The 21,837-nt window shown below is 46.5% G+C and overlaps 1 protein-coding gene across 2 annotated transcripts in view; it reads left to right on the forward strand.

The window, feature by feature from the left end:
- Ptprn2 (protein tyrosine phosphatase, receptor type, N polypeptide 2) overlaps positions 1-21,837 on the forward strand; it is a 792,473-nt gene that overhangs the window by 694,957 nt on the left and 75,679 nt on the right. For both annotated transcript variants that reach the window (XM_011244019.3, NM_011215.2), the window contains one exon: positions 3,930-4,124. In XM_011244019.3, coding sequence (XP_011242321.1) covers positions 3,930-4,124 — 195 coding nt within the window. The remainder of the gene's footprint in view (positions 1-3,929; positions 4,125-21,837) is intronic.

Raw genomic sequence — 21,837 nt, forward strand, 5'->3', positions numbered from 1 at the left:
TTGGGGCTCAATGATTATTTAGCTAGCTTTGTCAAATCAGCCAGCTCTAATTTTGGTGGGCAACCCTATTTAAAAAAAAAATAAGGTGGAGTTGGTCCTGATGTTTTAACTCTAGCAGCAGTTGGGAGACAGAGGCAGGGGGAGCTCTATGTGCTTCATATCAGCCAAGGCTACTCAGTAAGACCCTATCTTAAAAGAGAGAGGTAGAGGAAGACACTGACATTGACCTCTGGCATATGTATACATAGCACATGCACACACACACACACACACACACACACACACACACATACACGCCATAGCACAGCAGACAGGTGAGGGGAGAGTCGGCAGTGGAAAGGTAAAACATCTCAAACAAAGCTATAGAGAGATTTGTTTCTGTCCCATGGAGAAACACTGGAAGTTGGGCTTGCTGTTTCATAGTCCCAGGATCCACACAGGATGTCATTTGCCGAGGCTTCATCCTGGATGCATTTGCTACTTCATTGATATGGTTTTTATCTCCATGTGCCCAAGTCTTACAGCACTGTGGTCTCATAGATTGTATGTTAAAGGTTCCCAGTTCTCAGACCGGAAAGACTGGTAGGATGAGGCAAATGGGAGGACCACTGTGGCCCAGGTGCAGCAGATGTAGGTTAGCTTGTCCTGGGCCAGGCTGTAGTGCCAGGTGTGGGCAGTGTGTAACCAAGAGAATGATCCTGGGGTGACATATGCTGCAAAGATGTCTAAGGTACATTGAGGACCATGAAGTCACTGTTTGAGCCAGGGCAAGCCTTATGCACAGTGACCTTCCCTAGCTGGGTAGAAGCATTTTTCTAAGGCCAATCAGCCTCTGGAGGCATTTCTTCTCTGACCCTGCTAAGCAAGGGAGGTCATATGGTAAACACTGGTTATTCCATAGAGGAAGAGGAGCTGGAAGGCTTATTCCTAAGAGTATGTGTGCCATGAAGAGGCAGGTAGATCAGAACAGCTTAAGTGAAGATTCAAAACCGTGTCTTAGAGTGGTGCCACCATCAGGGAGAGACAGAGAACCAAGCTCCTTCCTCTGGGATGCTGTCATCCTGTGCCAGCTCAGCATGGAAACCCTCGTTCAGAACTCAGCCCAAGGCTACCCTGGTGTCCCCTCCCTAGGAGCTGTTCAGTAGTGGGCCCCTCCTGGTGGCCCATGACCATGCTGCCTGTGAAGGCTCAGTGTGTGCTCTTAGCCCAGCTCTGAATGTTCTGTGACCTCAAGGAAGTCAGACCTGAGGCCCCCTTCTAAGTGGTGAACAAGCAAAGAATGGTCATGAGCAGCTCACTGTGCCAGATGCGTCCTCAGTATTCTGTAGTTTTTGTTTGTTTTGCGACCAGATCTTACTATGGCTGGCTATGTAAGGCCATAGTAAGACCTTCTGCCTCAGCCTCCTTAGTGCTGGGATTACAAGTGTGCTTCCACACCTGGGTTATTTAACCCTCCACAACTGTGAAGTCAGTTCCGTTGTCACATTTTTACAAGAGAGAAAAATGAGGCACAGAGTAGTTAGGCAGCATGTTCAAGTTCATAGAATTAGCGCTGAAGCCAGGACTCCGGAAGTGAAGGAATTTTGGCTCCAGGCATTATGAGTTAGTGGGTAATTAGGGATGTGTATCCTACAACTCAATGGGGAGAGGGTGGAGGAGACAAACAGATTCTACAGTCCTCTGCTTCATCCAGATCTCTCTCTATCCAAGATGCTGTAGCTCAGGTATCCTTGTGTCTGTATCCTCAGGGCAGCTCTGTGGAAATGCTAATCCTCTCTGGCTCGCTCATGGGCTCATGAAAACAATAGGAACCAGAAAAGCTGTACATGGTACCTCCACAGCTCCCTTCCTGCACACCAGTGAAGGCCAGCGGGGGGCTCAGATCGTCTCTGGACACGACCCCTGTGTTTCTCCTGATTTGCCTCCAAGGCTTCACACAGCATCATCCTTAGCTCATCACTTACTCACCAGCTACACCCTCTCATTCAGACAGTCAGACTCCATCTCTTCCTGCCTCTCACTCACCAGCGCTGAGATTCCAGGTGTACAATGTCATGGCAGGCTTATGCGGTACAAAAGACAGAACACAGAGGCTTCATGCATACCAGGCAAGCACTCTACCCACTGAGCTACACGCCCAGCCCTAGTGGACCATTTTAGCATTCATTTCAGCCATGTGCGGTCAGCTCTGCTGGTTGATGTCAGGCGGTTTTCTCTGTGGAACACACCATACTACGCATTCTATACACATGAGCTTTTACTCTTTCGTGTCAACTCTCATTTCCTGTTTTGAAGGGAAGAAACCAGGGTTGGAGGCTTTGAACGACTTGTCCAAGTTCACATAGAGTGTATGTGTCCTAGCCAACATTCCATACAGGTTCCCTTGGGGGACACTTACTCTTCAGGCCAACCTCTTTGATTCGTGGCACAGATGGGTATGTGGCCACTATGACTTCTTGTGTCCCTCCTCTAGGCTCATCCTGGGGGTACCCTGAATCTCAGCCTGAGCTAAATATTGTAAACCACAGGAGGTACCACACATCCATGGCATCCCTTCTGTGGGTAGAAAGGGAACAAGGTGTATATGTGCTTAGTTAGGTTAGCAACCTGCACCATCAGCCTGAGAAGAGCTACTTCTGAGGGACGTGGGGCTTGGTTGCTGGTTTGCTCTGCCTTGTTCTTGAGATTGTCAGAAAGTGAGCTGACAATTAAATTAAGAAGAGAAAAAGAAAAAAGGAAAGGCCGGATCGAGCTAGTCCTGTGGCCCCTTGTGTCAGAGGCCTCCCCACTCACAGAGGTCTAGTTTTCTGGGGTTTGCCTACTTTCTTGTCACATCCAGGGTCCCTGTGATGACCTTCACTATCTCAGTTGCCTTCAAATCTTAAGGCTTACATGGGCCACCAGCCGCAGTTGAGGCCCCCTGCTGTAGTAGTGTTGGGGTTTAACTGTGCTGTGGACCTGTGGGGGAAAGAAGGCACGGCATGGGTGTCTACTATAGAGAGGTGATGAGATGGGGGTGGGGCAGACTCTGCACTGATGGTAGCTTCTGTGAGGATGTCTGAAGCCAGGGATAACAGCATCCCAAGGTGAATAAGATGAAGACATTCTTGTGTTCTTTGACCTCCTGCCTCTGCCTTTGGGTCACACTGGCAGCCCGAGCACAATTCTTTTTTTTTTTTTTTTTTTTTTTCTGCTCTTCTGTCAGTCTTAGCTGTACTTTTCAGTTCCTTTCTGACATCATTCCATTTTTGTGACTTAAGTCACGGTCACATTACTTCACATGCAAAGGGGCTCCGCGTAATGTCTTAACTCTCAGAAGCTTCCAGAATGAGTTCTTGTCCATCAGGAGGTGGGAGCTAGAGGCCAAAGGTCAAGGCCAGAACCAAAGTGTCATGCTGCCAAGATCTTAGGATCCTCACATTTGTTCAGAGTGGGATTATTTGGGGACAGAAGAAAATGACACACTGAGGATGTCCCCACCTCGCAGTAGACTCCTGGTCTCCCACATGGCCTGTATTCTAATGGGAAAGGAAAGATTCTAACTTGCTCTAACTGCTGCATTGTTCTTGACCAGAATAAGACAAAAAGACTGCTTTAGAAATCTGTGTGGTGATGGAGTTGTGTCTGCTCATGGGTACACGTGTGCATGTGCACACATAGGTGTGAACTGACATGTTGGTTCTTGGGGCCGACTTGCTTCAGTGGCCTGTAGATCTCGCAGGGCATAAGGACAGTGCCTCAAACACACTGATGGGCATGCCGAATCCTTATGGTCCGTCTGGTGGCCAAGAGAAAATTCCTTCTAACATAGGCTTGGCCGGTACTGAGTGGGCAGGTGAAGAACGTGGGCTTGCAGTTCTGTAGGATCACTAAGTAGGTTTTCTTGAAGGCTAACTGATCCCTTGACTGTGCCTATGGTTGTCTTGCAGGAGCTATGCCGCCAGCGTATGGCTATTCGTCCACAGGACCGCTCTGAGGGACCACATACATCACGCATCAACAGCGTCTCATCCCAGTTCAGCGATGGGCCGATGCCTAGTCCTTCGGCTCGGAGCAGCACTTCATCCTGGTCTGAGGAGCCTGTCCAGTCCAACATGGACATCTCTACTGGCCACATGATCCTGGTAAGGCTTACATACTCTAAAGTACTTCTGACTTCTGTGAAGGAATGATAGGCAGAGGTAGGGTGTGTTTTCCCTATAATGATTGCGTTCTACCCCTGTCTCTCTGTCAGCTGCTCCCTAACCTTGGAAGTTGTTAGAGTCTCTTCGTGGCTCCTAGATATAAACAAAAGGTGTGTTCACCACTGAACTCTTTCTGTCCTGCTTGGAGTACACATGTGTATACATGCACACATGCTCCCTTGGGCTTGAGATGGAATGTGTGCCTTTTAGTGGTGGCTAAAAGCCAGTGTGTGCCAGTCTGTTGCCTTTTGACGAGTTGAAAGCGGTGTTGCCTCCTTCACCCTGTTCCCAGCCCAACAAATGCTGTCTGAGTTTTTTTTAAAAAGTCAACAAATGTCATTCATGGGTATTGTGAAGCTGAAGATGAGGGGGAAGGAGGTATGAGCTGTCTTCAGTCACCAGAGCCATTCAAGGCCCTTTTGCTGACACACATAGCTTCATGGCAGGGTCGTGACTTTCCCTGGTATATTTTCTATGCAGTGACCAAGGATGGAGAGTCTGTGCTGCCTAGTGGTACACTTTTGCTGTCCAGTTTCATTGACAGAGATATCTATGACTCAGAGCTTCTTCAGGCTGTCCCTTGGCCATCCTAATAGTGGGCACCTTCCTGTTGCGGAAACTCGAGACAGATACAAACAACACGTGCTTGTGTTATTTTTTCAAGTGGGAATGGGGTCTCTTCCAGCCTGAGGCAGAGTCCAGTTCCCTGCTTTGGAAGCAACTACTGTGATCCTGGCTCGGGGAAATACAGTTACTCTCCAGTCTCAAGACAACCCTGTAAGTTGTCCTGATACTCTTACGTTGGAGTGCCTTCCTTAGCTGATTTATCTGGTCACAGTATGGTCTGGTGGCCACAGGAAGCTGGAAAACTATTTATTTCTAGCATGTCTCCTGGCAAACACAATAGACCAGGCAGAAGCCATACTGACCAAGAAGATTCTGTTAATATCCAAGTCAGGGATCTTGCTAACCAAGACCCAGTTGGACATACAGAGGCAGAGGTGGACAGCAGTCCACAGCCCAGATGACACATGACCTCTCACATGCTGTCCGTGATTTGTCCTTGTTCTGCTTGGTTCTGTTGCTTCTTAAAAGAGGGGAACCCCACACTGCTGTTCTGGGATAGAGGCAGTAGAAGAGGACTTCTCACACCCGGGCAGACAGCATACCCTTTACTCTGCAGACATGCTCATGCTCCTAGTTCATTCTTGACATATATGTTATTTGTACACATCCATGGAGTTCAGGGCTCCCAGTCTCTTCTTGTGGCAGATGTCCTCCTTACCGACAGCGATCACTGAACTTAGATCTGACTTCTCAAGGACTTGGACATTCATCCCTTTTAGAAACACCACTGAGAAGTGCAGGTCCACAGTGAGATGGAGCTGGGGTGAAGGAGTCAGCATATGTGCATGTCAGCAGGGGTTCACGTCAGCGTGTGTGACTTGGCGTTCACTTTGTGACTTCGAGTTACAATTTAATGATACCTTGTGTCTACGTGATGTATTTAATACATTTTTTAAAAGGAGAAACTGTGTTTGGACATGAATGGCAATTCTTCTGTCCAGGGTGGGGGGCTCAACCTATAACTAGCCAAGACCTCACTGACCTAAAGCAAAGCCGTCTAGGTAGAGGTCAGTGGTGCCACCGGAGCCCATCACAGGTATCTTCCTGTATGTAGCAGAGGCTTCATCCACCTTCCACACTGGATCTAGAAATACATTCAGATCTATGAAGGTCCCATTTGCCCATCCTTACTTTCCCTTTTTCCAAACTGTAAGTCCCAGGGGAGTCAGGTATTTCTAGGAAATGCTGCTTCCACAGCAGGAGATGTGCCCCAATGCCTTCTCCCAGGAGGCAGGACTACCCAGTCACTGAAGCCATGAAGGCCTGGGTTACGCTTTAGATTTCTGTTTTCTCCACACCCAGTAGTCCCACCTCCCTTTTTGGGAGGTGTGTTGTGTTACAGAGGGTCCTACCTCAGAATTTCTCTGATACAGGACCCAAGAAGCCCAGAACGCTGGGCACTTTTCCCAGATCCCAGACACTTAGTACACAGGCTGTGAAACTCCTCGCAGGCTTCAGAAGAATGGGTCTGGGCCAGGGTTGAAGCCAAGGAAGCATGTGTCCAGCAACCCAGGGTCAAGTCCTACGCTGGTCCTCTCTGCACAGGCTGTGGGAGCCGCGCACTTCAGCCCTTTGCAATTGACCTTGGCTCATTAGAGCCACCGGGAAGGTAATTGCAGTGATCAGTCACCCTGACCCTCAATGGGGAAGTGCTTGCTAATTGGCCAGCTGGCAAGACAAATGAGCTGAACCACATGCAGGGCAGGGATGAGTGAAGAGGCCACTGGGTATTCAGTCACAATATTGGTCCAGTGGAGCATGGGGGCAACGTGTGTTGTTTGAGCTTAAAGACTAAAGAAAGGGATTGAGAGACACTGCTTCTTGAGGACAGGGTTCAATCCCCAGCACCCACACAGAAGCTCGCAACCATCTGTAAACTCCAGTTCTGGGAATCTGACGCCCTCTTCTGGCCTCCATGGGCACTGCACACATGTGGCACAAAAACACACATGCCAGAAAAACTCCTGTACACATAAATGGTTTTTTAAAAGACTGAAGAACAAAAAAGAAAGAACAAAAAATGGTTTTAACTCCAGGTTGGCAGTAAGTGCACCCCATAAAGCCATGCTGACCCAAAATTGAACACTAGGATATATCCAGCTACTGGATATGTCCCCTGTGATGGGGTACTCAAGTGTTCCAGTAAGCATGACCTCTGTGGGAAGACATATTCTACATGGCTCTTCCTGCACAGTTCATGTTCTGTACTTTCAAGCAAGGTTATAAAAACAAGACCCCTTGGAATCGCTGTCCGTTCATAGGCCAAGGACTCAAGTTTCAAGGAGACTCACATAGGAAGAGAAAATTTCCATCAGATAACAGGCTGGGACCTTACTGGGCTGTGTCACCTCCAGTGGATCACTCACAGAGACAGGCAGTCACTAGCAGAAGAACCAGGCACCTACAGTCACAGTGAAGCCACAAAGTAAAGGAAGCAGGTCGCCACCCAAGGCCATGCTCAGAAAGCCCAGCCTCTTCTACGGCTGGACTTTGATGTTCTTGTTGTTATCATCCTTCTGTCTTTATTTTCTTCAAAGGTGCCCTCTAGAATATTTTATTTTTGATCAACATGGTAATTGTACATATGCATGGGGTTCAGCGTGATATTTCAGCATGTGCACACATGTGTGTTGTTCATCAAATCCATTCTCCCTCATCCATCCTCCTCCAACCTCTGGTGACCACGGCTCTACATCCAGCATGAGGGGACAGAAGCCTCCGTGCAGGGAGAGAGAAAGCATGATAGTAACACACAGTGGATCGCTGGTCATGTGAAACAGGAAAGCACTGCACAGAGGGAAATAAGCCAGATACAGAAACACAAGCATCCTACATATTCTTTCTCATGCAGAAGAAAGCAACTTTTAATAATTCAACGTTTCTTGGGGCTGGTAAGATGGCTCCGTGGGTACAGAGACCTACTCCCAAGACTGACAACCTGAGTTCAATCCTAGTACCCACACAGAAGGTGAGACCAACTTCTATAATCCGTCACCCTCTGGCCTCTAAAGGGCGCTGTAGCATGTATGCACACACACAGCCATGTACACTAAATAAGTAAATAAAATGTAATAAAATTTATAAAACTCTGCTAGGCATGGTTGTGCATACCTTTAATTCTAGCACTCAAAAGGCAGAGGCAGGAGGATCTCTGAGCTTTAGGCATCTTGGTCTATGTATGGAGTTCCAGGGCTACACAGTGATACCCTATCTTTAAATAATTAATAAATTAATTTTTAGTTTTTAGTTTTTACAAGTGTTTTAAAAAGCAGAACCACCATAGAGTAGAACTACAGCCGCCCTGGGAATATACCCAGAGGAATCTACAGCAGCATGCAAAGAGAGCCTACACAGCTATCTTTATTATTGCACTGCTCAGAATAGCCAAGTTACAGAGCCAGTCTATGTGCACATCAGCAGGTGATTGGTAAAGAAATGTGATTCAGATGTAGGGTGGAGTACTAGTCAGCTATAAAGAAGGGTGGAGTCTATGCTATCTGTGGGAACCAGAGATCATCATGAAAAACAAGCCCCACTTAGGAAAAAGACTTGATGCTTCTCATATGCAGACCCTAAACTTTGGAAAAGACGTAAGTATGCACATAATAGGACCAATCGGAGAGAATAGAGGTCGAGTGGGAAGGGAGGGAGAAAAAAGAGGGCAATTGGTGTGAACAAGATCAAGAGATGTTGGTGGCGCATGCCTTTAATCCCAGCACTCAGGAAGCAGAGGCAAGTGGATTTCTGAGTTCCAGGCCAGCCTGGTCCACAAAGTGAGTTCCAGGACAGCCGGGGCTACACAGAGAAACCCTGTCTCAAAAAACAAACAAACAAACAAACAAACGACAGACAGACAAAAAGAGATAGCAACAAACCCTATAACTTTCCATAATTTTAAACACTAGTGTTTTTTATAGGATTCCAAGTTTGAGGGCTGTTGAGGTAACTCAGTGGTATGAGTGTTTGCTGCCTGACATCCTGAATTCAGATTACAGCCCCAACATAAAAGATGTTAGACATGGATGTGTGCATGCCTGTAACCCCAGGACTTCAGGGAAGACAGGAGGATGGCCTGAGCTTGGTGGTCACTGAAAGAGCTCATCTTAAAATAACAAGGCAATGAGGAACAGAACAAACAGGACACCGGACAACTTCCTCTGGCTTCTGCACAAGTGCACAAACCCCCATACATATTCTACACTCACTCACACACACACACTCACACACACACACACACACACACACACACACACACACACACACATACACACACACTAAGTTAGGTGGTGGCATATAATTAAAACCCCAGTACTTGCAGACTGGGGCAGGAGAATTGCCAGTTTGAAACAAACCTGGGCTATGGAACAAGACTCTGCCTCAAGAAACCAAAAGTTAAAAAAACAAAACAAAACAACAAAGATTTAGTTTTGAAGGAGCTCAGGGAATGGTCCTGGTACCCTGGGGCCTCTTCACAGCAGCAGCTTTGGAAGATGGGCTACCTCGTAAGAAGTGGGTTGAGTGGCAGAAAAGGGGTTGCCATCTTGGAGAAGGTGAGTAGAGGCTGATATGGTGCAGGCTGCCTGGCTAATAGCTGGAAACTGTCACTAGCACAGCTCACACTCTTCTGAAGAGATGCTAACAATGTGAGATGTTCAGGTGAGGTCAGAACTTTGTGGACAAGGACTGACACTAAAGTGACCCTTTAAGACCATCCTGGTGCCACTGAACTGTAAGAGTGTGGGGACCTGCCTTCTGGAGAAAGCCTCACTTAAGAGAGAGATGCGGACTGAGTTTACAATATTCCCATTCCATGTCTGCCTTCTGTGGGGAGATGTTTCCACACGACTGGCCTCGTGAGGAGCTAAGAACCTTAACTGCATCTTAAGATTCACTTGTGAGTCAACAAAGCATCATGGCAGGGAAATGGGGGGTGGTGTGGATGTGTGTGCAGAGGGGCAGTCATGAGAAAATATCAGTTGATTGCTTGCCCACTCCATTGGTATCAAGAGCTGGGAGCCTCCAGGGCAGGAGTGTGTGCAAAACAGAGTGAGTCTGTTCATCGCTGTTGGGCCCACAGGGTTTAGTGAAGGGAAGCAACCTGAATGTGAACATTTTAAAACTACTTCTATGCTCACAGTGAAGGTAGAGTGTGGCAGAGGCCTGGGTCCCCTTACTCTTCACTATGACTAGCTCCTTTGAGTCATTGTATAGTACAATCCCTAGAAACCCACCAAGCAAGACCCAAGGCTGGGCCCATTTCACAGATGAAGATAATAAAATCCAGTGCTGATGTAAAATCATAAATCACAAAAAGTTCCAACATGGAACCAATGGCTTCTCATCACTGAGAACAGAAGATAGCCTCTGAGCACCAGCAAAGCACAGGGCTCTGCTGAGAGTCACTGGGCTATGCCTTTTTCTCGTGGACTTCAGGTGGAGAAGCCAAAAGTCTAGAGGTACAAAGCAATCCGTGTCCATACTGTAGATCCAGGGGCCAGCACAGGATAGGACCTTCCAGAGCAGCCACGAGGCTAGGAGAAGGGTGTCGGCTTAGGGCGTGAGGCTGGGCTTGGGATGTTGGGTCAGGCTTAGTATGAAACCAGGCTCAAGAGGCAGGATTGTGCTCAGGGTACAGGGCCTCAGCTCAGGGTTTGCAGCCAGGCATGCGGTATAGTCACAGGTATAGAGTATAGAGTCTTTCTTCAGCCTGGCCCTGTTGGACTCAGAGCACTGACACTGACAAACAGTGCTCAGCTTCTTCCTGCTCCTAAGTGTCCTCCTAAGTGCTGAAGGTGAGCTGAGAACCAGGAGCTGGTCATTTAGACACAGAAACTGTGTGCCTGTGTCCCTACTGTGTGCCTGTGGCCAACGTGGCACGAGCCCCACCAATTCCTTCTGCATGAAGGACATACTCTGAATAAGAGTGAGCACTGGTCTTCAAACTCATGCGTGTACCACAGAGCCAGGACAGAATGGATATTTATTAATAATCAGATTGTTTATTCCATTCTCTACTCCCAATGTTCAGTTACTTGTCTGTGGGTGATGGCAGCAATGCCATCCCAGAAGAGGCAAAAATCAACTCTCTAGGGCAAAGTTTAAGGACAAAACCCAAACACACATTAAAAAAAAAAAAAAGAAAAAAGATCTTGTCAGAGTTTAAGCTGCCATATAAGTGCGCATCTGGGTGTCTCAGGCACACACACTTCTGTGTGCAAGACTGTGAATTACATTGACTCAGGGCAGGGCTGCTCTGAAACAGACACCCACTTCCCAGGTATCAGTGAAAAGAACATTCAAGGCAAGTGGGAGGCTGTACTGGGTCTTGGGCCTCAGATCCCAGTCTTCTAGGACTGAAGCCTAAGATAGGAATTAAGTCCTGTGGTCCTGGAAACCCAGAAGTCCAGCATAGCAGGCTGCTTTCTCCCAAGGCCTGTCCTCAGCATCAAGTTGACAGCTTTTCCAGTCACAGCCTTTCTCCCCCACACCCTAGGCAAGCTGAGCCTGTACTAAGCCCTCCCTCGATGTCATCTACCACAGGTTCTGGTGACAGAATGTTCTCTGGCTGCAAGGTAAGCTGTGATAAATCCCACTGCTTTCCAGAGGAGAGCCAAGCCACTCATCCCGTATCATTCAGGTGCTGACACCCCTGGATGAAGAGCCTGCAGCATTCGTTAAGGTCCTAAGGCAGTAGAAGCTCATTTGCTTCAGGCCAAGCTCAAGTTGCAGCAAGTGCTAGCCAGTGCTCACAGAGGAGCAGGGAACCCAGAATGTGTGGGGGAAGAATGCTGTAGGCAATTTCTGCCAGCCTCACAGGCCGCTGGAGCCCCATTAGCAAAGCCATCCTGCACTGCCACCCACACTTCCCATGAGCTACCTTTGCACATCTCCTGCCAGTATGACGGAGAATGCTTTTGGACCCTCCTATGGGGTAACCTCCTGGCCTCTCATGGTCAGGGCTGTGATGCCAACTCTTTATGGGTAGCATGGGTGTGATATAGGCAGAGCATTGGTTGGAATCTTTTTTACTTAGCAGTTATCACAAGGTTTGGGTGGGGCTCTTTTCATTATAAAAAAAAAATCTGGACATCTAATTGGCTATATAAAGCATTCGAGTTGCTGGTACTCAGCTTCTCTGCCTTCTGGATTTCTGTTCTCATCTCTTCTACCTTGTATTTGGCTTCTTAAAGAAAAATGTCATGGGCCGGTTTCAGCCAGACCCCAGCACACATCAAGGCCCTGCCATAGCTTATGCATTTCACATGCATGCTGAGAGTGGGTAGCACACAAAGACTCTGTGGAAGACGGGTGAGTAAGAAGACTGCAGCTGCCCCCGGTGGCTCGTGATGGGCGTCTGGGGTGATGTGTGGATCTGGCACCCCTGACCGCAAGCTCTTCTTTATTGTTGCTTTAAAGGTTATCTTCTTTTCTACCATTTCCACTCTTTGTAGACCTTGTAGTGATGAAGTGAGTAAAACAGAATAAATAAACATCCTGTTAGTATTCACTGAGTGAAGTATTAAAAAAAAAAAAAAAAACCCAACGCACTAAGGCTGGAACCAGCAGCCTCACTAATAACATTCACCAGGGGAAGCTGGGAAACCCGTGTCTGAAACAGGACTCAAAGGTGTCATTCATCCAGCCTTTTCTGAGTGCTGGTGACAGAGATGCCTGCAAGCTGACTGGGCCATGCTACATAGATCTGGCAGGTGAGCCAAGCCCAGAGGTATGTGCTGGGCCTATTTTGTGCCTCGATACCCATGGCTCACAAGCACACTGAGCTAGGTTGAAAGACAGCTGTACTATTCCAACAGAGTCACTTGGCTGTTCACGTACTTAGATAAAATTAATGTAATTTATAAAATATAAGTACTGAGTTTCCATCAGACCACACAGCTCCATAAACATCATGAGTGATTTGCCATCATTGTGTGCTTAGTGCTGCTCTGAGTGAAAGTGACCCTTGTCTTGCTCTTGGGAAGCTTACAGTCAGGCTAGGGTGAAGAGCTAGAGAAAGGTAAGCTAGAGACATGTGCTTTTATGCTTCCCTGGGAGACCTGATCCTTCATGGTGGATGTTGACACAAGGTCTTTGTTGCTAAGAAGCAACCTTGTGGGACAAGGAGGAAATCCTAGCAGTGGCTCGGCCTCACAGGACACTCAGGGCTATTTGTGATTAGAAGACTTGCAGAAGAAACAGGCCACTGAGCGGCAGTGTGTGGGTCTACGACCCCACTCAAATGAATTACCAGGTTTTCATCGAACCAAAAGGCCTGCATTCCCTTCCTCAAAGATCCTGTCTGTTTGCCGGTAGGCAAGAGCATTAAGAGACAACATCTATTGAAGGACAGGGCCCCAGTCACAGTCCACAGATGGTATCCTCTCCTGGAGCAGGAAAGGACAACACAGAGAAGACAGTAGCACAGGGCCAGAGACACTGTGTCATAGTGTGACATCATGGTCTCCACATCTCCCATCTATGAAACAGGACTAATGATGGTTCCCCCCGCCCCAACTCCTCCCCTCCCATGTCTCCCCTATATCCCTACCACTTATCCTTCCCCATGTCACATGCTTTGTCTGGAACCCCACTGAGTCCTCTGGTGCTTCCTGCATCAATTGCTAACTCCCCTCAGCTCAGGGTGGGGCTCCATGAGCGCCTCCTCTATCCGTGCTGGGAACGAGGCTGATTTGCTCTTGGCCAGCTCTCTGCTGTGTGTTCCTGTGTGCAATGGGCCATGTCGTACCTGGCAAATACCATTTCTCTGCAGGTGTCCACTACCTCTGACTCTTACAATCTTTCCACTTCTTCCATGATGATTCCCAAGCCTTGGTCATATAGATTTCCTATGTAAAGCTTAACACTTTCCAGTCTCATTCTTCATTGACTATACTGTTGGGTGTCTGTCTTAGTTGCCATCTAATGCAAAAGATACCTTTCTGATGAGGGCTGAGAGATTGGTATATCCATGGGTTTAAATGTAAGAACTTAGGGGTAGTATATTAGAACTTTTTTTTTCTTTCTCTAAACCTACTGTGATCTCTGAATCTGAGAATTCTTGCTTTCTGTTAATTCTGCTTGGTTTTCTATAGAAGAGTTGAGTCTAAGATCCTGTATGTGTAAACAAATACTCTGCCTCTGAGCTAATATTCTCATCCCACCATTTATGATTTAAAATTGATTCTGTCATCCTCTCTTGAAGTAGAAGTATGTTGGGCGTTCCTATCTCTTCAATCTTTTTCATATCTTCACTCCTTATCTCTGCCTTGTGTTCACAGGAACTTCCCTAAGTCTGTCCTCTAGCACATGAGACCTCTCTTCAGCAGTATCTACAATCTAACCCACCCACTGTATTTATAATTTCAAGGAGCATATTTTTGCTTACAGCTGTTCAGTTCATTTTCACACCTGTTTGGCGTGATCTCCAGTGTCTCTACTTTTAAAACCTTTGAGGTGGTAAGCAAACACATTGTGTGATTGCTCTTCCCAAGCTCCCAAGGCCTCTCCTCTCTGGCCTGTTTGCTTCTGTGCCTGGTACAGCTGTTGTCTTGCCATGTTCAGACTAACAGCTCCTTAGAGTGGGCTTGGACCTCAGGATTTGTGTGTGTGTGTGTGTGTGTGTGTGTGTGTGTGTGTGTGCTAAAGTAAACACTTAGTGAGGGTTAGTGTGTGTGTTTGTCAGACACAGCAGACTGCCATGAAACCAGGGCCATTTTCTCATTGGTGTTCACCTCTGAGCTTCCCAGATGCGTCAGATGTGGTTGATTTGAACCTTAATTGTAGATAAGGCTCTTGGTTTAAATGTCTCAGAACATCGCCGTTTCCATAGGAACAGACATGCTGTGCACCTCTTCACGGATCATGCAGGCTTCACAGGGTTCTAGCTTATAGGGAGTCCCTTCCCTGCCTCCTGTGGGGCTTTGTTTTGCTTTGTTTTGTTGGTGGTGGTGGTGCTGCTGATGGTGGTGGCGGTTTTTCTATATAGAGAGACCCTAGTTTTAGATGGAGAAAATTACGTTGGCCTGCCCCTCTCTCAAGGATTTGCATGGGACTTCTCTTCGTGTTGTATTCCTGGACATAGCCCTTAGTTCTGTAAATGGATGGCTACCATCTTTCCGATGTCTGTTGTAGAGGAAGACACTTGAGGCTTTCTTTTTTTTATGTTACTAGAAATGCTATGTACAGATAAAGCACAGGGTGCAGTGAAGTGCTGTTCTGCATGGAATCTCATATCCTACTGACCGATGCATCTAAATACCACCCTCATTCTCTGTGCTCAGAAGACAGTCACCTTATGTCCTCAAAGAAGCCAGGCAGGCAGCACAGGTGACATGGCACAAGCCTTTAATTCCCACACTCCAGAGACATAGGCATGAATATCTATATGAGCTCAAGGCTAGCCTGCTCTACATAGAGAATCCAGGCCAGCCAAGGCTGCATATAAGATCTTGTATTTAAAAAAAAAAAAAAAGAAGGAGGAGGAGGAGGAGGAAGAGGAGGAGGAGGAAAAGGAGGAGGAGGAGGAAGAGGAGGAGGAGGAAGGAAGGAAGAAGGAAGGAGGAAGGAGGAGGAGGAAAGGAAGAGCAACAGTTCAGGCAGTGAGCTGTGGAGCTCAGGCAATGAGCACAGGAGGAAATTGCACCTGTACATAGCAGTAGCCTGGGAGATACCCAGGTGGTGTAAGCAGGCAGCCACTGGCAGTCACTCTTTCTTCACCTGTCAAGCCTGGTAAATATATGGCTTGTGACTTGGGCACTTCGCAATATGACTGGCATTGAGCTAGGAAAAGATTAAGAATATGTGATGGTCTTCACTCTAAATTTCACCGTAAAATGTGGACATTCATGCTGTCAGATACTCTATTGGCCCTCACTCAGGTACCTTGTCTGGAATAACCGGATGAGACTGTGTAAGGTGGGGGCCTTCTGGGTTGCATGCTAACTTTTGACTTCATCAACATTTTAGCCATTTTGCTTTTCTAGAAAGATCTGGGGAGGTGGAGAAGAAAGCTAGACCCTGGGGCTCATGTCTTCTGCCTGCTGGAGAATTGAGCACAGGGTTTGGGTTTTGTGTAATGTTGTCTTACTGGTTCCGAGTCGGTTTCTTTGGCTGTGTGTCATTTCTCACAAGCATATAGCCTGTTAGCTTTAGGAAGATAAAAAAAAAAATCAAAGCTCTCTGCTTGCAGTGGACACGCTCAAAATCTCTGCAAATATTCTCTAATGTGTTAGAAAACCCAGTATCCTAACGTTTCATGAGACAAAGCCCCCGCCTGTGTCACTGTCCTAGGTAACCTTGCAGCACTTGCTGGAATTCTTTATTCTTCCTAAAAACTTCATCAGAAAATCGTAATGACTACATCACTGGCACAGAATATAAAAGGCTGCTGCTAAGAAAAGCCCGCTGCTTTGTAACCGCAAGGCTGCTGTGCGTTGCTAAGCAACCATCCCTCCTCTTCCTGCTTCCCAAAGGTTTCCCTGCTCTAACCACTGTCGTCATCCACCGGGCGAAATGTCTCCACTGGGCCTTCTTGTGCTGGGTTGGGGAATAGGAAGGAAAGCTTTGGGTCTTTGAGAACGACAGCTCCTGGTGTTGTGACTTGGAAGCAGCGTTTGGATTTTGTAGACCATCCCATTGGTGTGAGGTGGATGGAGAGCTGGTTTAAACAGATGAATTTTCTGTAACTCTGCATTCAGAAGTATTCCACAGCAGGGGTCTAGGAGGAGGCTCTTAAAGGCACCATTGCCTGACTCTCCAAATGTGGTCGTGGGTGGCAGGCACCACGGTGGTACTCTACAGGGCCCCAGCATGGAGGGAGCAGTGGGTATTGTTTGCTGTGGAAACTGTTTTTTTTTTTTTCCCAGAGAATCTGTTTCCCTGCTAAAAGGGTGGGCTTGGTTATCAGAAGTGCACTTCATGAGTGCTTTTTAAACCCCTTATCCCCTGCCTTTCCCCTTAACCCTTTGGAATACAGCGTTGGTTTACTAATAGAATTTTTAAAAAGATCTCATAGGTTAAAGTACATTCTTTATGTCAAAGGGATATGGTGACAACTGGAATCAAATGGCTACTTTCTAATTTAGTAAGGAACATTCCCCCATCTGTGGTAATACAAATACATGGTAAAATAAAGATTTGCCATGAACCTTTTCATACGTCCTTGTGTGCTATAAAGAGCAAACAAAACCAGCTTTATCCAGCTTGCCTTTTGTAGTTGTCTTCTGAGTTTAGACTTTGCCAAAGCCTGAGAAGGTGGTATCTTTCTCCATAAAGGGTAGTATTGGTGTCTGCTAATCCATCTGCGGTCAAACTTTGATTATCCAAACAGAATGAGCGGATTTGATCGTTCTAAGAGAGGTTTGGGGGATAAGAAAAGAGTGTGGGTCTGTGCAGATGGGCTGAGCTTTCCCTTTTTGTCTTCCTCGTAATTTCTTCTAAAATTCTCCGTGTTTTCAATGTGTGGAGATAACTACATCTTTGGAGCAGCGCAGTAGCTTAGTGGTAATTATTTATTTGACAAATGGCTATTTCAGGACTTTCAAAAAGCAGAAGTCAGTAGAAATATAAAATTGGATTAAAATTCCTTTAGACTTGTTTTTAACCAGAGTAGCTGCAGACTAGCATTAAATGCTACCACTCTGTCAACTGGATTGTTTCTTGTTTTTTTGTTTTTTTTTCCTTTTAAATTGTCTGTATACCAAAATTACAAGGAGAGAAACATACAAAGGATATTTGGTGAAGGCAGGCGGTCTGGGTAAATAGCGTTCCTTTCATTAGCGTATTTCCCTTATTAACTGTGTAATTAATTGTACATAGCTAAGGGAAGCCGTGGAAATTGAGTTTCGAGATGTATCAAAGCTGACTTTGGCTTCACACTTCCATACAATTTATCATTAATGAGGCCCGAGACGGAGGCCCACAATCTATAATTATTACTTACATTTGAATGACAAGCAAAGAATTTTATCAGTAGAGTTTTAAATGAAAAGGGATTAGCAGTCAGTGTCGAAATTGTTAATCTTTTTTTATGAAAATAATTTTGGAGAATATATTTTAGTGCAGAGAGAAACTCAGGGGAAGCGTTCCCCATTAAAATGGCCATTTTCTGATACTCCATGTGAATTTGTCTACATTTGACAGCAGGGTGCAAATATTTTTGAGAGTGAATGAATATTTTATGGGGTAAAGATCTACTCATGCATTCTGGGAATGGATTATGCAATATTCCCACATACTCCAGCTAGAGTGAGTCTATAAGCCAGCCAGAGGGAAAGGCTGAGGCTGAAAAAAATTAACAGATGTGCAGATATTTTTTTAAAAAATGAACATTTAACTGTTTACTATCACAGATATCTGCCTTTATCCCCTTCTCGTGGCTCATTGGAGTGTAGATAATGAACAGTAAATACTGATGGCGAAGGCTGTTTTGTGAGAAGCTGGGACCTATTGTCTGACCACTGCCAAACAGCATCTTCCTCTCCAGAGTGGATGAGGTAGGACTTCAGGAAGGTTTCTGAACCATGTGACCAGCATTTGAGCACACTCAATCAGAAACCCACGAGCTATCTCCTGCTCCTGGGACTGGAAGGAGCCTGAGCCTTTGTTATTCGAAGGTATTTATCGATTGCACAGAAAGTGCCAGGTCCCCTACCAGGGGGTCTCCCACGAAGGACAGTAAGGAGAGAGATTTATCTTATAGGAGCCCCAAAACGCCATCCATTGTTCATTTTTTGTTGAATCATGGGTGCTAAGGTCTATGTCTGTAACCCAGTGTGGGTGGAGACTCATGAGTGAGAGAGAAAGGGGGTGTTGTGGAGGCCTGTAGTGGTCAGTCCCCCAGGTAAATCCACACATGCCGTACTTGCCTGCTTGAGAGGTGATTGACAGGCTAGGTTGGTGCAGATCTGGAGTTCTGCTGGGCTCTTTAGGAAGTTCTGTGTCACCTCACAGTTAGGTGCCCCAGGAGGCTGATAGGTGCCACTGTGTGATGTACACGTAGGATGTTTCCCCGAATCTGCTATCCTAGTCTGAATAGATCTCACTGGCTGGAGCCCCTCAGCCTCCTGTGTATGAATCTTTCATAAAATATACTGTGTCCTCTGGCAGCACTGCAGAGATCATTTAATGACTGGAACCCAGGTGGTCCAAGGGGCAATGCAGCGTCCCCACACTCCAGAAAGAGTCCACTTGCCAGGACTGTGACTGTTAGGATGCGTCATGCATTGTGAGGCCTGTTAGAGTTAAGTACTATATGTGCCTCAAGAATCACCTTATCTGTGGACAGACATATCCAGTGCTCCATGTTGCCGAGCCTGTTCTCACACTCCAAGCCCTCGATGGAGTCACTGGCTGTTAATTTTTGGTGCCACTTTGAGTTCACTTACCTCTGAGGAGGTTTCCCACAGCTCAAGAGAGCTATTAACTAATGTCCAAACACTGGCCTATGTAACAAAAGCCTGAAGACTTTTAGAAACCTCAAGGTCATTGATAAAAATTGTTTGATTTGTTTCCCCCCCCCCCCCCGCCCCCAGACTTTGACCTTATTTCATCGAAACCTTGTTAGATCAAAGCAAAAGAACTGTTTATTTCTGGGATAGAGTTTAAACTCAAGTGTTTTGCAACATAATGCTTGCCTAAATGTGAGGAAACGAGGAAGGTAGGGCGGCACAGAATGGGTTAAATGGACTGAGGTCTTCTGGTGCTTTCTGCACCTGGGTTCACAGCACCCCTGCCCATCTCTCTGCTCCTCTCACGCAGAGCTCAGCCAGTGCAGAGGGATCCAGGAAGCAGCAGGAGTCCCGGCTTATGTAATCAGTCTGCCCCGTGCAGAATGACCTTTCAGAAGCTCTGTCATCGGATGCCTCTGTTACTGCAGATGCAATGGCTTCCCCCTCGTTCTTAAAATAAACTTCTGGCTCCTTGCCACAGCCAAGCTTCTGAATGACCAGGCTGGCAGCTCCACTCTGCCTCTCTCTCCCTCCCAGCCATCTCCTCTCCGGAATGTTCCAAACCCGTTCTTTCTTCGGACTAGGAGCTTTGCTGTCCCCCACCCCTATAGCATTCCAACCTTTACATTTCTAGGTCCTTCCTATTTAACCCAGAGCCAATCCAAGACAATAAACCTTGTGCCTATCTTAACTGAACCCTCACACCTTTGAGTTTGTATCTTTGTCCCTTGGTAATCATGAGCCGCCGTTTTGTTAATTACCTCTATCAGTGTCCTGGGACTCTCCGCTAAGGGAATCTACCCTTCAGATCTGTGCTTTCACAAGCTGAGGGTCGGGCTCCAGCAGAACCTGCAGTACTCAGACTCATAGGACCTGCTGATCAAACTAGCTGGATAAGAGTAACTGACAGCCAATAGGAGGGCGGAGACAGCCAGAACAACCAGCCTTAACTGGTTGTAGCTCCTGTGCTGCAGGCCCAGCTTGCCAGACAAACTGCCTTGCCCTGACTGTAAATATTAATAGTTCTGCACTGTAGGAAAAGGTGGTACAATACCCTTATTTTCATTTCTTATTCATCATTGTATTTTACCAATGTTCACATAACCTTAATTTTTAAGATGTTAAATAAGATAATGAGATTTATAAAATTGTCCATTTAGAAATCTTTGAACACCTTTGAGAACAACAAACAGCCTGATCGTGGAAACATGCAGAGATTGTCGGTCCTCACTGAAGCAACACCAGACCCTATAGTCTTCACACTGAGACTCGGTGTGACCTGTGACCCCATTCTGTGGCATACCATATATTATACCAAACAAACAAACAAACAAACAAACATCCCAGAATGAAACAGACTGAGCTGTGTGAAGGAACAAGCCTGCCCCTGTTTTGAGTAGGGAGTAAGGACAAAGTTAATTAACCCTTTAGGCTTATTAATCAGAACACTTCTGGGGGAGACTGTGCTCGTTGGCATGCTCCATCTTGACTTTAGCTTTAACCATAAGAAACCATGGCTTTGTTTTCCTGTAAATCTGCACCATGAAATCCAGTGGAAGCTGAAAACCTACCAGTTCTCCCTGTCTTTGGATACTGGGGGGCATCTTTCAGAGCTCTGCTGATTTCTGTGTGGTACCAGGGAATGAAACTCAGAGACAAGTCCCTGGCCTAGCATACACAAAGTCCCAGGCTCCATCCCTGGCATCTAGGTCAGCCCCTCCGGCCATCTGAACATCTAGAACAGTATCATCCGTGGGACTTATAGTTCTCAACTTCATTCAGGGTTGGGAATATCAAAATCAACATTATGGAATAATGACAATGTGTTATTATTAATAGTTTCATTTTCCAGTAGACTGAGTTCTATGCATTCAAGCTTCAGTCAGGGTTCGTGTTCTAACCCAACACTCTGCAGAATTATCCTTTCATCTTTTGTCTCTCAAAGCAAGCGAAATGTGGCCATTTCAGTTTCCACTTGGAGCAAGGAGCAGGTCCACCTAGAAGCCACTCCCCACAGAACTTGGGAAGGAGGCATGTAGTTCCCTCTAGCATCATTTGAGGCCAAAGTTCTTAGGACAGAAAAGGCTTGGGGAATGGATGAGTTAGAATTTCACTATTTGGCCCATGCTAGCTCCAGATGACAAGGCCAGTCCCACCATACCTGGATACATGAAAAGGGTTACTTGAAAAATGATTTTTAATAAAACATGATTTAGCAATGCCCGTGGCTTCAGACTGACACACACTGAACTTGCCATTTCTTCTCCGTGCTGTTCTGTCGTCTTCTCTTGCTGATGAAGCTTTGTTTTCTCTGCCATGACCGAGAGTCAGCTGGGGGCTTTCCCTGCACAGCTTTCAGCTTTGAAGTATTTCTACTGCACCAAGGATTTATGATATTTTATCCCTACTGTTGGGTTGGTTTCGATAAGAGGAAGGAGGTACATTTCTTAGCTACTTGAAAAAAAAAAATCACATTGAAAACAGCTTCCATAGGTCCCTGGCCAGAGCTGGCCGGCTTTAGAAACAAAGCGTTCGGAACACAAACTTGAAAATTACCCTAGTTCGTGCTTATCTGTAAA

The sequence above is a fragment of the Mus musculus genome, chromosome 12 (genome assembly GCF_000001635.26).
Source record: "Mus musculus strain C57BL/6J chromosome 12, GRCm38.p6 C57BL/6J".
NCBI lineage: Eukaryota > Metazoa > Chordata > Mammalia > Rodentia > Muridae > Mus > Mus musculus.